The following is a 13,885-nucleotide window of genomic DNA, read 5'->3' on the forward strand; positions in this document are numbered from 1 at the left end:
CAAAACACATTGAAAAGGACACGTGTTGGTTTGTGGGGCTAGTCATTAGTCTGATAAGGCCCGCCCCCTATTGTCTGGTCCAGGTGGAGGAGGAGAGATGCAGTGCTTCCTGACAGACCCAGGTTGGGGCATTTCACATAGGCTATTCTTAAATTTTTTAAAAAATGTTTAGGAAAATTAACCATATTTAACCCCTTTTAATCGCGGTGAAAAATGAAACAACCCGAGAGTTTTTGGCGCTTGATCCACGGTTTGGTCGCTCGAACAGACATAGTGAAAAAAAGTTTATTTTGAAGTTCGGGTGTTCGAATCAAGGTTCAATTTGCTGAATTGAGGCGATTTCCAAAAGGTCTGCGATTCGGTCACCTGGTGTCAAGTTCAGTAGCCCGGGGCATATTTGAACGTGAAGTTCGGGCTGCCGAGTTGTTGGGAAAAGTCATAGTTGACGTTCGGTCGCTCGAGGACACTATGGTCATTTTTGGTTCGGTCACCAGAAACCAAGTCAACATTTTGACTTTCCAACTGTTTGGTCGATTGAGGAAAAATTTACTGCCAAGTTTGGTCACCCAAATCCAAGGGATTTTGCTTATTTAAATTCAATTTCAAAACATAAGATTCCCCAGATAAGGGAAAGTGGGGACTTCCCTAAGTGCAAGTGCTGGGACCTAGGGTCTTTCTAAGGTCATTTTACTTGCCGAAAAAATCCGTCATTGGTCGACCTCCCTAAGGTCTTTCTAAGGTCTTGAGCTTATAGTCCTACATGCATGATATGTAGATTATTGCAGACCTTTTTGAAATGAGATTGTTACAAACCCAGTAATATTAAAACAAATAATAAATGTGTTGGAGTCTTCATATTTTTTCAAGTCCATGTGCATCATATGATACTGCTAAGTTATCCTACTCATAAACTAGATCACACATAAGATCCTTGCGTTTCGTTAGCATCAAAATTAAAGATCAGACTCAAAAAGTCAACATTCTTCTTCACAAACAACACCGGTGCACCCCAGGATGATACACTCGGTTTAATAAACCCCCTGTCTAGAAGCTTCTGTAGTTGCTCCTCTAACTCCTTTAATTCAGTTGGAGCCATTCTGTATAGGGCTTTAAAGATTGGTGCTGTCCCTGGAATCAACTCTATTGTAAATTCCACCTCCCAATCAGGAGGCAACCCCGGTAAATCCTTTGGAAAAACATCAGAGAACTCCATTATCACCGGGATATCTTCCAACTTGAGCTCCTCCTTCGGTGCTTCCTTCACAATTGCAAGGTAACCCTGGCATCCCCTCAAAAGTAAACACTTCGACTGGATAACAGAAAGGATCCATGGTGCTAAACGCACACACGACCCAACAAATACAAATTCCTGCTCCCCAGGAGGTCTGAATACCACCTCCTTCCTATGATAGTCAATGCTCGCGTAGCTGGATTCTAGCTAGTCCATACCCAGAATAATGTCAAAACCATGCATATCAAGTACTATCAAGTTAGCAGGCAGTACTCTCTCCTGAATCTTTACTAGATAATCCCTGATCACCTTACTACATATTAACACTAACCTTGTCAGTGTGCCCACTACTAACTCAGTCTCTAACAATTGAGCCTCTAACCTACATAGTTTAACAAATCCCTGAGACACAAGCGAGTGGGTTGCACCTGAATCAAATAATACAATGACACTATCTAATAGTATGGAAATAGCACCTGTCACCACATCACCGACGTTCTCCGCATCACCCGGCATAAGTGAGTATACTCGCGCCTGAGTTGTACCCCGCTAGTGACCACCTCGAGGTGCCTGTAAACCTCCTCGATACTGCGGCTGCGATGGCACCTAGTTCAACACCGCACGACAATCTCGCATATGTTCTCCACATCGAAAACAAACAGCTGATCCTACTCTGCACTTGCCCCAATGCCTGTGATGGCATCTAGGACAAATGGGTCATTGCTAACCCCCCTGATGGCCTCGATACCTCGTCTCTTGCCTCTGGCCTAAGAAGCTACTAGGCCTCCTCCATGCACTCTGATTGGTGCTGGTATGAAATCCCTAAGGTAAGGGCCTCTTCTTCTAACTCGCTGCCTTATCCTCCTCCTAGATACTGGCCTCAACTACCATGGCCTGATCCACCAACTCAGAAAAACTTTGAGTGAACAATGCCACCATATGCGAGCGTATGCTCTATCTCAGTCCCCTTTCAAACATCTGTGCCTTCAGCAGCTCATTCGGGACCATGTGTAGAGCAAAGCGGGATAGCTCCCCAAACTTGGTCACATAGTGCTACACAGTTATGGGCCCCTAAGTCAGACGCAGGAATTCCTCTACCTTAGTTGTTTGGGTAGCAACGAGGAAATACCTGTCGAAGAAAACTTCCCTAAACCGGCTCCAAGTGAGAGCCACTGGCTTTGGGCGCTACTCCTCCACTAGTTTCGCCAATTGCCACCATCTCTTTGCTTCCCCCACTAGTTTGTAAGTGGAATACTTCACCTTTTGCTCCTTAGTGCACTCCAATACTCCCAGCAGCTCCTCTATTTCTTGAACCCAATCTTCAGCTGCGATCGGGTTCGGTCCACCTACAAACGCCGGTGGTTTCGCCTGGGTGAACTACTGAAATGTGCAACCCCTATCAGCCACTGGTTGATCTTGCTCTTTAAAGTCCCTCTTGTTCTCCTTTCTAGACTGCCGCGCTATATTTCGCAGCACTGCTGAAGCATCAGCATCATCCTCACTAGAGGTATCCCCTCCAATCACAATATCTTTTCCCCCGGAATCCATCTTGTAAATAAGATATAACTCGACTTAGAAATTTCACATTTAACATAATTAATGCAAATACGGAATAATGAAATTGATATATTATATAGGTTCTAATTTAATAACTCATATTCCAATTCTATCACAAAACCATTGAGGTAGAAATCTCCATGCTAATATTAGCTTCACACACATACCCACTCATCCCAACATTCCAACCTAAATTTTTTGAGTTCCAGTCCCTCAACTCAGAAACGAAACCATCGATGGATTTACCATGGTTTTTTGAAACTCGTGACTAATTCAAAAAATCACATAAGTCCGTCAAAAGATTTATGCCTCCAAGCTTCCAGACCAAAACTCATCTTAACCTACCCACTCCTATCCCTATCTTATCTCAACCTATACTCTGGTAATTATCAATCCTCAAAGTATGCAGAACCTAGCAAACCTAGGCTCTGATACCACCTATAACGACCCCAACCCGCCACGTGGGCACGGGGTGCTACTTTAGTGACGTCTGTGTACCTGATACCTTATTCATCATATATGAAACACATATACGCAATGGAAATAAAATAAAAAATCCTCAAATTACATTGCTAGAGTTCTAACTATCTTTATACACAAATATCTCCATTTTCGCATAATTACATCCCATTAAATTATACAAAAATAAAATCTCTGTCCATACACACCACCTACATATATTTAAACCACTAGCCTAGCTCCTCTAGCCTGCTAGACACCAAAGGCAATTAGGGGAGTGGTGCCAGGGTGCGCAGAGCAAACATCAATACAAAAAACTGGTTTTTAGTGATGAAACTATTAGTGACGGATTCAATTCCAACACTAAAAGTGGGTATTAGTGACAGTTTTATCAACCGTCACTAATACGACACTATTAGTGATGGATTTAAAACCGTCACTAATATTTTTGTCACTAAAATCAGGAAAAAATTGTGGAAAAATATTTTTCGTGCAAAAATTATCTCGAAAAAATATTAGCGACAACTTCTGCGGTATTAGTGACGAATTAAATCTGCCACTAAAAGATTCTTATTAGTGACGATTAAATAACCGTCACTACTATAAAAATTTATTTTAGAGTATTAGTGACGAATTTGAAGATTCGTCCCTATCAAGCCCTTATTAGTGACGAATTTGGGAACCATTTCTAATACGTCTTTTATTTAAAAAAAATAAATAAAAATTTATTTCAAAGTATTAATGACGAATTTAAAGATCTGTCACTATTAGCCCCTTATTAATGACAGATTTGGGAACCGTTACTAATACCTCTTTTATTTAAAACAAATAAAAAAAATTATTTTAGAGTATTAGTGAGGAATTTGAAGATCCGTCACTATTAGCCTCTTATTAGTGATGGATTTGGGAACTGTCACTAATACCTCTTTTATTTTAAAAAAAATTATTTCAGAGTATTAGTGATGAATTTGAAGATTCGTCACTATTAGCCCCTTATTAGTGACGGATTTGGAAACTGTCACTAATACTTCTTTTATTTAAAAAAAATAAAAAAAATTTATTTTAGAGTATTAGTGACGAATTTGAAGATCTGTCACTATTAGTCCCTTATTAATGACGAATTTGGGAATCGTCACTAATACCTCTTTTATTTAAAAAAATTAAAAAAAAATTTATTTTAGAGTATTAGTGATGAATTTGAAGATCTGTCACTATTAGCCTCTTATTAGTGACTTATTAGTGACGGATTTGGGAACTGTCACTAATACTTTTTTTTTCCCCTGTTTCCCCCAATCTATCAATCATTTCCCTCCTTTCCCTAATCTTTTTCCCTCCTCCCCTCCTCTCGCCCTTTGGCGTTCGCTCCTCCTGCCGCCACCGCTGGCTCCTCCTAGGTCTTCATCATCATCATCTTCTTCTTCTTCTTCTTCTTCTTCTTCTTGATCTTCTTCTGCAAAACAGTGTGTGTGTTGTGTGCGTTTGTGCGTGTGCTGTTCGCCTGTCATTGTTTGCTCCTCCCACCGCTCCTGTTGTAAAGCGAACGAACATGTTTTATTCTTCTTATTCTTCTTCTTCTTTGTGCTGTTCACCTGTCATCGTTTGCTCCTCCCACTGCTGCTGTTGTAAAGCGAATGAGCATGTTTTATTCTTCTTCTTCTTCTTCTTCTTCTTCTTCTTCTTCTTCTTCTTCTTCTTCTTCTTCTTCTTCTTCTTCTTGTGTGCGAGTGTGACTGTGTGCGTGTGTGTGCGCATGTGACTGTGTGCGTGTGTGTTACATTCACATATTTTTGTATTGATTGTGGATCAGAACTTTGTGGAAAGTGTCTTGTATCTTTAGCAAGAAAAATGATAGAATACTCGTAGATAAATCCATTGCAAATTTAGAGGCTGCAAATCTTCACAAACCTTCTACTTTTATCATCAGTGATGCATGTCCTTGAGGGACTGCATTGGGATTAATCATAGTACTTTTATCTTAGATACTAATTGCACAAATCTAACTGTATATGTGATGCGTACAATGTGTTAATTAATCGATTATGCATACTCTTAATAAGCTAGAATTTCCAAACATATGCCAAACAACCTAGGTTTTCCAATTAATATCTTCTTGGTGGATTGTGGAATCATGAGTGTTTTGTTTCTTTGATTGATTTGGGAAATAAATTAAATTGAGAATGGTCAAATAATTAAGAAGGCTCATCTCAGGTTGCTCTTAACATTGGGTAAATTGAGCTGTAATTAGTAGCATTCTCTTAATAGTTTTGTTTATTTTATTTAGGCATCATCTGGTACAAGATAAAATTGATCGGGATAATTATTAAGAATGTAATCTTTTATGAGAATAACTTTTTTATTAGTAGTCTATTAGCATTATTTCATCATGGAAGGAAATGTAGAAAAGTAAAACAATCCAAGGGATGCAGTTATTGCTGTGATTATTTTGATTGTGGCAATGGCTTTTTGATTTCACCTGCCATAATTCATAGTTGAAAGCTTCATTTTTTCCTGATAGATTGGGTTGATATGTGCAATGTGTTTGTTAACTATTATTGCCCTATATGGTCTGACAAAAAAATTTAGCCGAACAAATTTTTCATTTTTTCAGATCTAAATCTTAATTTATTGAAAATAAAGTGTTTAAACATATTTTATTTAATTTAAATTAAAGAAAGTTCTATCTTATCTCATTCTTAAAAAGTTATATATATATATATATATATATATATATATATATTCACAAAATAATTTATTCTAGTCACATATTTTACACATCATACCAATTTTTTTTTTAAATCTAGTTTATATGCATTGAATTTGATATTTGATTTTTTGTAATCTCATCATCATCATTGGGCAATTCCCAACAAGTGGCCTGTAAAACCACCCATCACTCAGTCCAAACAAGTGGCCTATAAATATATATTTTACACATCATACCAATGTGTTTATATTCGTAGTTTGTGATCCTTCTTTAATTTTGATATGTTCCATTTGTCCATGGATTGGTTAGATAGTCTATGGATAGCTTACCCTTTTTCAGAAAATGACTCGAATAGAATCCTCTTATTTTATATGCAGGAAATTACATTTTAGAGTCCTTCAAGAAAATTTATTTAATTGAGAATTTGGATTTTGATTTTTTGTACTTTTTAGACAGTTTCACTGCTTTCTGTCAACATTTTTTTTGGGCAATTAATTTGAGCCAATAATTTTTGACGGTTTAAAAGGTGCTGTTTTTGTATATGTTATTTTTTTTATCGGTTGGCATTCAGTACCCTGCTTTACTTTAGAATGGTAGTCCCAAATCCGTTCTCTAGTTCTCCTGTTTTGTCAAACTAGCAATGTGTTGTTTGTAGGCATTAATGCACCTCGTTGGATAGTTTGGATAATAATGCATCAATAAACATTGCACCTTATCTTAGAAAGCATATTTTAGGATTTTTTTTTCGTGCAAATGATGCAGGGGCAACATCAAAGATCTGAGGCCTTGATATATTTGATTGTTTGTAATTTGAGTTTATTTCATTATTTGAATGTATATTCCTTTCTTATTAGTGTAATTTTTTTTACCATATGAGTGTTGTGTTAAGAATTTCTGATCTTATTGAAATTATATTGCATCTCTTGTGAAATACTGGATTGAGTTGCCATACTGGTTGTGAATATGCCTTGTGCATGGCTGATGCAGATTTGTATATTGCATGCTGGTAGTAAATCTAAGTTCTCTCATGCTCTTATATATAAACTCTTTTTCAGGTAAAATTTTTTTGGAAATGTTTACTTTACAGTTGGTATGCTACCGAAATTTTGTTAAAATTTTTTCCAAAATATGAGATAATAGATGTTGAAGTATATAATTGTATAAGCACCAAATGAGATCAGAAATGTTCTTGGAACCACAAATAGCATGTCTATGTTTGAGCTGACCATAGTTGATCACTTGACCATATCCACTCGTGTCTCCAAAAGTATGAAAGGGGTGAGTTATATATGTCTGCTTATTAATTGAATATTTTCTCGTAATGTTATTATTAGGTAAGATTATAATCAAGTCAGTCCAAATCGAGTCAAATTTTAACATACTTTATTTATTTAGTAAATGAGTTTTAAATTTAAATTTATGTTGAACTTTTTAATAAGTAGGGGTGAATATTTTCTCGTAATGTTATTGTTAAGTATGCCCTTCTGAAAAAAATTTTGTTTTCAACATAAATCTTAGGGTTTTGTCTTTCCTGGTCAATGCCTCCGCGAACAAAGCCTTGGGCTACCTCAAAGCACGACCACTTGCCACGATGCGCTGCCAAGTGGCAGAGGGACCAGGACCCGCCAAAGGGAGAGTCTTCTTCTAGGCGCCGAGCGGCCCTGAGTGAGCACAAATGGATTTCGGATGAGATGAGAGCACCGAGGGTGACTTTTGAGGATGTGTAGTTGCCCTCAGCACGTTCTGCTGCACCACCATATGAAATGATTTATTTGCTGAAAACAACCAGATTTGAGGTGCAAGTTTTATGGGAAAATGTCCAATTTACAGACGTTGGCTCCTCCTTGCAACAATAAGGTGCTTCTTCTTGTACATTATGATGTTAGGATCTAAGTTCAACTGATCTGACAAAATGCTTTGTGTTTTGTTTTAGAAATTAGTGGAGCTAGTAAAAATTCAACATTGGGGTGTTGTGAACTTCTCAGCTCGACGTGATATCCATGGTCTTGTGAGAGATCTAATCAAATGTGAAGACACTGAGTCTCAGACGGAGGAGATGGTTTAGCGGATGCATACGATGGAAATGGAGAACCAGCAATTGAAAGACATAGTGTCTAACATCACAGTGGAAAACCAGAGTCTGAAAGACAAGGTGTCCAACTTTGAAGCTAGGCTCGCAGCAATTCTGAACAGGAAATTAGGCTTGCAGCAATTCTGAGCAGGCAATTAAGCACAGTTCGAAAAAATGATGCCCCAATCTCGACCAGATGATGTAGGTGGCTCCTTTCATTAGAAGGTATGTAAAACGTAGTTTGAACTGCATGCTAGTAGTTCTGTTGCTTGTTTAATTATATTCATATGTTGAATTGTGAATTGTTGGAGATATTGAAACTATATTGCTTGTTCTGTTAGGACTTGATTTATCTTTTCTGCAATTTCATATATGCGTAGACAGACCCTAGGTTGTGTACTACTGTTACTGGCTTAGCTAAACCTAGGAAGAACTTTTGTGACTTGCAGGTTTGGGGATGTTCTATTTACAGACGGCATGTTGCCAAAAATTTGTTAAATTCCAACGCTTTTTGTAACCTCCCAAATAAATCTTCCAAACATTATAGCCTACAAGTAATACAGGAGCCTCTCAACTCCTTAAGTAAGTGAAAGCCACTTATGAACATTAAAACCTATCAAAGAATCATAACTTGAAACCTCTTATATATTGAAAACTTTTATAGTCAAACTCAAGCTAGAAAATTAAATCCTATGGACCAAAGACAAGCTCAAAAACCTCCAACAAAGCAAAGACAGTCTTTAAACCTTCTGAACCAGGATTCCGCCACTATCACTGAATAGAAGAAAAACAAACCATGATCCATTTCCTCAATCTATAACCAAAACTTTTTATATCCATAACTGAATCCAAGAAATCCCAACTCAATCTATCACAAGCCTTCTCACAATTTAAGTAACAACTTCATGCACAACCCAAGCTGCATCAAGAATGCTTGAGAAACAACCTTCTGGACAAAACTAAAAAACCTTAATTGAATTGTGTTTTAATGGTTTCCTGGTAATATTTTCTTCATAGATGGTATTATATTATATGAATTGTATATTGAACTACTAGAATACATGCTTGTGTTGAACGCCAACTGCATAGCTGATGCAGTACATTGTGAATTGCATGCGGGTAGTGGATTTAGGTTATCGTATGCTCAAACTCACTGGTATCCGCATGATGCGTATTATTGTGATTTGTTTGCTTGAATCTATCAAGTTTTAGTGTAGGATTTTTTTAGGAAATGTCCAATTTACAGACGGCATGCAGCCGAAATTCCGTTAAAATTTTTCAAAAAAAAAAAAAAAAAAAACCACGTATAAAGATAATTATGATAAAATGAATGTTAAAATATTTTTGAAAGGATGAGTGAAAGTTAAATGAAAAGTCATTTTATTAATTCCTAAATTCACATCTATTAATATACATGGCATATCATTTGCTTTTAATTATGGATAAGCATTATCATTTGTCCACCACTAGTGATACTTTGTTTTGAGAACGAGTTAAAGTGTTTACATGCATGGTTTGATACATGCAATTGTATATATTCATAGGTACGCCATTCACATTCATTTCAACTATTCGTTTAGGGTTGAAAATTATTGTACGATGCACTTTCCATATTTTTATTCTTGATTATACTGAGTGCCAACTCTCCATTCTGTTCTCCATTTGTATACTAATTTTTTTTTATGATTTTTAATTTATAGGGTTTGCGGCAGTCATAACATCAGTACGATGCCATGCATGCACTACAGTCGTCGGATGCAACTTTTGATTATTTATTTGTAATTTTTATTGTTATTTGAACAAATGGAATTTCTGTAGTTTAATTTGAATTTGTATAATGTATTTGTATTTGAATTTTTTGATTTTTTTTTTCTTATCTGAACAGATGTTATTTTTTTTTATTTTAATTGAATTTGTATTTGAATTTGAAATTTTGAATAATTTATGAATTTTGTAGTAATTATGGTTTCAGGTTATGTATGCGAAAATGTAATTACAGATTTTTACAGGAATTGATGATTCAAAAAAATTAGTATTAAAAATATTTTTAATTTCTTAATTATTAGTAAATGATTCAAATTTGTCATTAATAGTAGGGTATTAGTGACGAATTAAAAATTCGTCACTAACAGTACAGTATTACTGAAGGATTCAAATTCATTACTAATAGTAGGATATTAGTGACGAATTTGAATCCTTCACTAATAGTGTACTATTAGTGATGAATTTGAGCTGAACTGATGTAGAATTTATAATGATTGTATTAGGGTTTTAGTGACGGTTATAATCCGTTACTAATACTCCATTATTAATGACAAATTTTAAATTCGACACTAATAGTTAGTAGTAACAGTAGATATATCAACTAATTTAGAGCTGTCACTAATATCCAGATTTTTTGTAGTGCATGTAAGTCAAATCTATTATTTAGTTCGTTATTTTATTCAAAACATCGAAGTTGTATTCTTATTTCTTCATTTTATCATTTTCATGACTGAAAATAGGCAAAGATGCTCGAGCTGAGGGATGCACCCGCTCTAGAGGGGAGTCAGCAATTGACGAACTACGAGATCTCCACTCAGGTGCTTGGGGAACGAGCGGGGGGCTGGGTGAAAGGTCTTGGGAGTAGATACATCGCCCTAACAGCATAATCTTCTACAAGTGTGGTGCCTTGTGCTAAGTTTGAACGAGCGTGTCGAGCTGCCGAGTCTCGAGCGGATCAAATGGTTCACTGAATGCAGACGATGGAAATGGAGAACATGCAATTGAAAGATACGGTGTCCAACTATGGCCTGGAGAACCAGCAGCTGAAAGAGACGATGTCCAACTATGGCCTGGAGAACCAACAGCTAAAAGAAAAGGTGTCCAACTTTGAAGCCAAGCTAGAGTTCCTTATGAACAGGCAAACGCAGCTCGAACAAATGATGCACCAATCTCGTCCAGATTATGTAGGTGGCTCCTCCTCTCATTAGAAGGTATGTAAAAGGTAGTTTGATTCTGCAACATATTTGCCATTATGGGGTTTCGTAGTAATAATATGAAATCAATACATTGTGTATTATGAATTTTATATTACTTGGTATAATTAACATTTATGTGGGTCTTGGAAAGTATGAGCTTATGAGGGAAAGATGAAGCTCAAAACACTAACAATGCAAATCAATTTTTGAAAAATTTAAGTCTTTTTGAGCCTCTTTATATTCCTTGCTCCTTTTGAAATCCAAGCAGACTTATAATTTACAGTTTACAACCTTATGCATGTGAAGAAGATAACACATTAAAAAAGAAATGAATGGTTCATAATATGGAATTGCCTAGGCATCTTTGAAATTTTAACCGGAGTGCACAAGGTATGAGTAACTTTGATACATTCTGCAATAAGTGTTTGTTGTAATACATGTCTTATACCCTTGTTTCTATTTTTTGACTGTTGGGTTATGTTATGGGTGTTTTCTTTATTGTAAGATCGAAATAAGCAAATATGAAAACGTTCCAACTTATAACTTTTCTTGGTGCAATTTTTTCAAGTTAATATAGTTTATAACTATGTTTTGAATCAAATGATGGCAGAAATTGTGACTAATGTTCTTCATACTATAATTAATATGCAGGAGTTGATTCATTTCAAGTTCTTGGAATTCTTTAACCGGAAAGAAATTATAAACCCAAGTTCCCAAAATTCTCTCCGCTGGTTAAGTTTCATTTTTCACCAAGAAATGAGAATCTTGAACCTTCTTTTTTTCCATTTTTTGATTACATTTGACAAAGGTAATATCGAATTAAATTACGAAAAAAAGGATTCATTTAACCAAGCTGGAGAACGAAAAAATCAGCAAATTGAATCAAATCAAATGATGATAACCCTTATGTTTTTGAGTCCTAGGTAAGTCCTGGAGCCCTCAAAATATAGAACTGTTTGGGCCTAGTGAACAGAGCAGAGTTAGCATAAACTCTCTTTTGTTTTTTTCTCAGAAGAGAATATCCTATTTTTTTGTAACTTGAGAGAAATGTCTGGGAAAATCAATTCTAGGAAAACTTGTTCGACTTGATTTGGGATTTTCCACTTTTGTTCACACACTCAATCTACAAGGCAGATGAGATGAGTGTTCCGAACTATCCTTTTTTATTGGCATCATTTGGTTCTCCTTTGTTTTCCTCAAGTTTTTTTTGTTTTACAGGTTTTTGTCATCACATGTATTTTGGTTTTGGTTTGTGTTTGTTGAGTTTTGTTTTAGTTTGATTTTTGGATCGTGTAAGGTTTGTTTTGGTCATGTTGTCTCCGATGGTTTAATTAGTTGATTTGTAAATCCCTTGTGACTTGTTTGTAACCATGGTTTTCCTCTACCATAAGTGAGAGCTATCAATAAATTTGGATTTTTTGAAAAAAAAAAAAAAAAATCTACCAGGCAGAGGTTGCTTCTAGAGTTCTTGGAAAAATATCTCACGACAAATTAACTCTGTGTGTTATTAAATGTTTTATTTAAATAAGATGAGCTGGAAGCATAGAATCTATGCATACCATCTCATTTTTTGGACCTTCTCGGATGAAATTTATACTCTGATTTGTCAGAAAATAGAAAAAATTATATATATATATATATATATATATATATGCGTGTGTGTGTGTGTGTGTGAATACACTATCATTTTTCAGTAAAATTTCTTTTGGATTTGCTTATATTTTTTGTATCTGCTGCATAGTTTCTCCAAGCCAAGTCTGATATAATTTTCCCTATCTGTTTGCAGAAAAACGAGACCGAAGATCACCAAGTCTATTCTGTTATAAATTTTCTTATGTTCCATTTTGGGGCAAGTTCTTAATTCGTCACATTTTGTTCTCTCTGTCTATTTTTGTGTCGCAAACAGATTTCAATGCTTTCGGGTACTTTTCTATGTGCAGGGCAACCGCGAACAAGATATTTTACTTCATTGGGCTAAATAATTCCACCCTGACGATTGCTTGTGCACTGAGCAACACACTCTCTACAGTAACTTTCATCCTCGCCGTCCCTTTCAGGCACTGCGTGAATTCGTGTTCTGTTTCCTTCTCTCTCTCTTTTTTTGTTTTCATTTCCAACTCTTGAATTTTCTCTGCAAATGCCCATGTTTGGCAAACAAGTTGGAAACTGCAAGACTAAATAGCAGGGTAGGGCAAGCTAAGGTGTTTGGGACAGTAGTTTGCGTAGGCGGTGCAATGCTACTATCATTTTACCATGGAGGAACCATTGGCATAGGTGAATCCCACATTCACTGGAAACTAGCTGATGGAATCAGTAAAGCGAGTGCCAGCAAAGAAGGAAATTTCATCTTGGGTCCATTTCTGGTGATCACTAGTTGTGTTGCTTGGGCAGGTTGGTTCATAATCCAGGTAAAGTGCATTCTACGTAATCAAGATCGCTCAAACTTTTCTTCACTTTTTCTTAAAAAAAGTCCTATCTGAAAAGATATTGAGATACCCATTTGATTTGCAAGATGTAATCGAATGAAAATTTGAACTGGGCCTGACAAAATCAAGTGATAAATTCAATTTCATTCTTGTGTACTAAATGTGTAGTTGCATTCATAGTTTCCTACTTATGAATGTGAATGGTAATTCCAGGCAAGGGTGAGTGAGAAGTTTACAACTCCTTACACTAGCTCAACAATTATGTGTTTCATGGCCAGCATACGGTTCTTGGTCGTCGGCGCCTACACGGAATGCGACTTGTCTGCTTGGTCACTGAGCTCCGGCATCAGACTCGTTGCTTCTCTTTATGCGGTAAGCCTCGCAAAAACAAAAATGCAAAGAAGATTTCCATTTTTCCCACCCACTGGGAATCAATGTATCAGGTCTCACTTATAGAAGAATTAATCACATTTACTA

At 36.2% G+C, this 13,885-nt stretch overlaps 1 protein-coding gene across 1 annotated transcript; it reads left to right on the forward strand.

Annotated features, from left to right (window-relative positions):
* Positions 1-10,766: 10,766 nt before the first annotated feature.
* On the forward strand, positions 10,767-13,864 carry LOC131153987 (WAT1-related protein At1g09380-like). Its single transcript, XM_058106433.1, has 3 exons — positions 10,767-10,970; positions 13,142-13,390; positions 13,622-13,864. The coding sequence occupies exons 1-3, from the start codon at positions 10,767-10,769 to the stop codon at positions 13,862-13,864; spliced, it is 696 nt and encodes a 231-aa protein (XP_057962416.1).
* Positions 13,865-13,885: the final 21 nt, after the last annotated feature.

This window comes from Malania oleifera, chromosome 4 (genome assembly GCF_029873635.1).
Source record: "Malania oleifera isolate guangnan ecotype guangnan chromosome 4, ASM2987363v1, whole genome shotgun sequence".
In the NCBI taxonomy this organism is placed as follows: Eukaryota; Viridiplantae; Streptophyta; class Magnoliopsida; order Santalales; family Ximeniaceae; genus Malania; species Malania oleifera.

What these genes read in the sequence shown, in the direction of transcription:
- LOC131153987 (XM_058106433.1), top strand. Translation starts at nt 10,767, where the DNA reads ATGGAAATGGAGAACATGCAATTGAAAGATACGGTGTCCAACTATGGC. An exon ending in ACCAATCTCGTCCAGATTAT is followed by an intron (nt 10,971 to 13,141) that starts GTAGGTGGCTCC and finishes TTGGCAAACAAG; the next exon opens with TTGGAAACTGCAAGACTAAA. An exon ending in CAGGTTGGTTCATAATCCAG is followed by an intron (nt 13,391 to 13,621) that starts GTAAAGTGCATT and finishes TGGTAATTCCAG; the next exon opens with GCAAGGGTGAGTGAGAAGTT.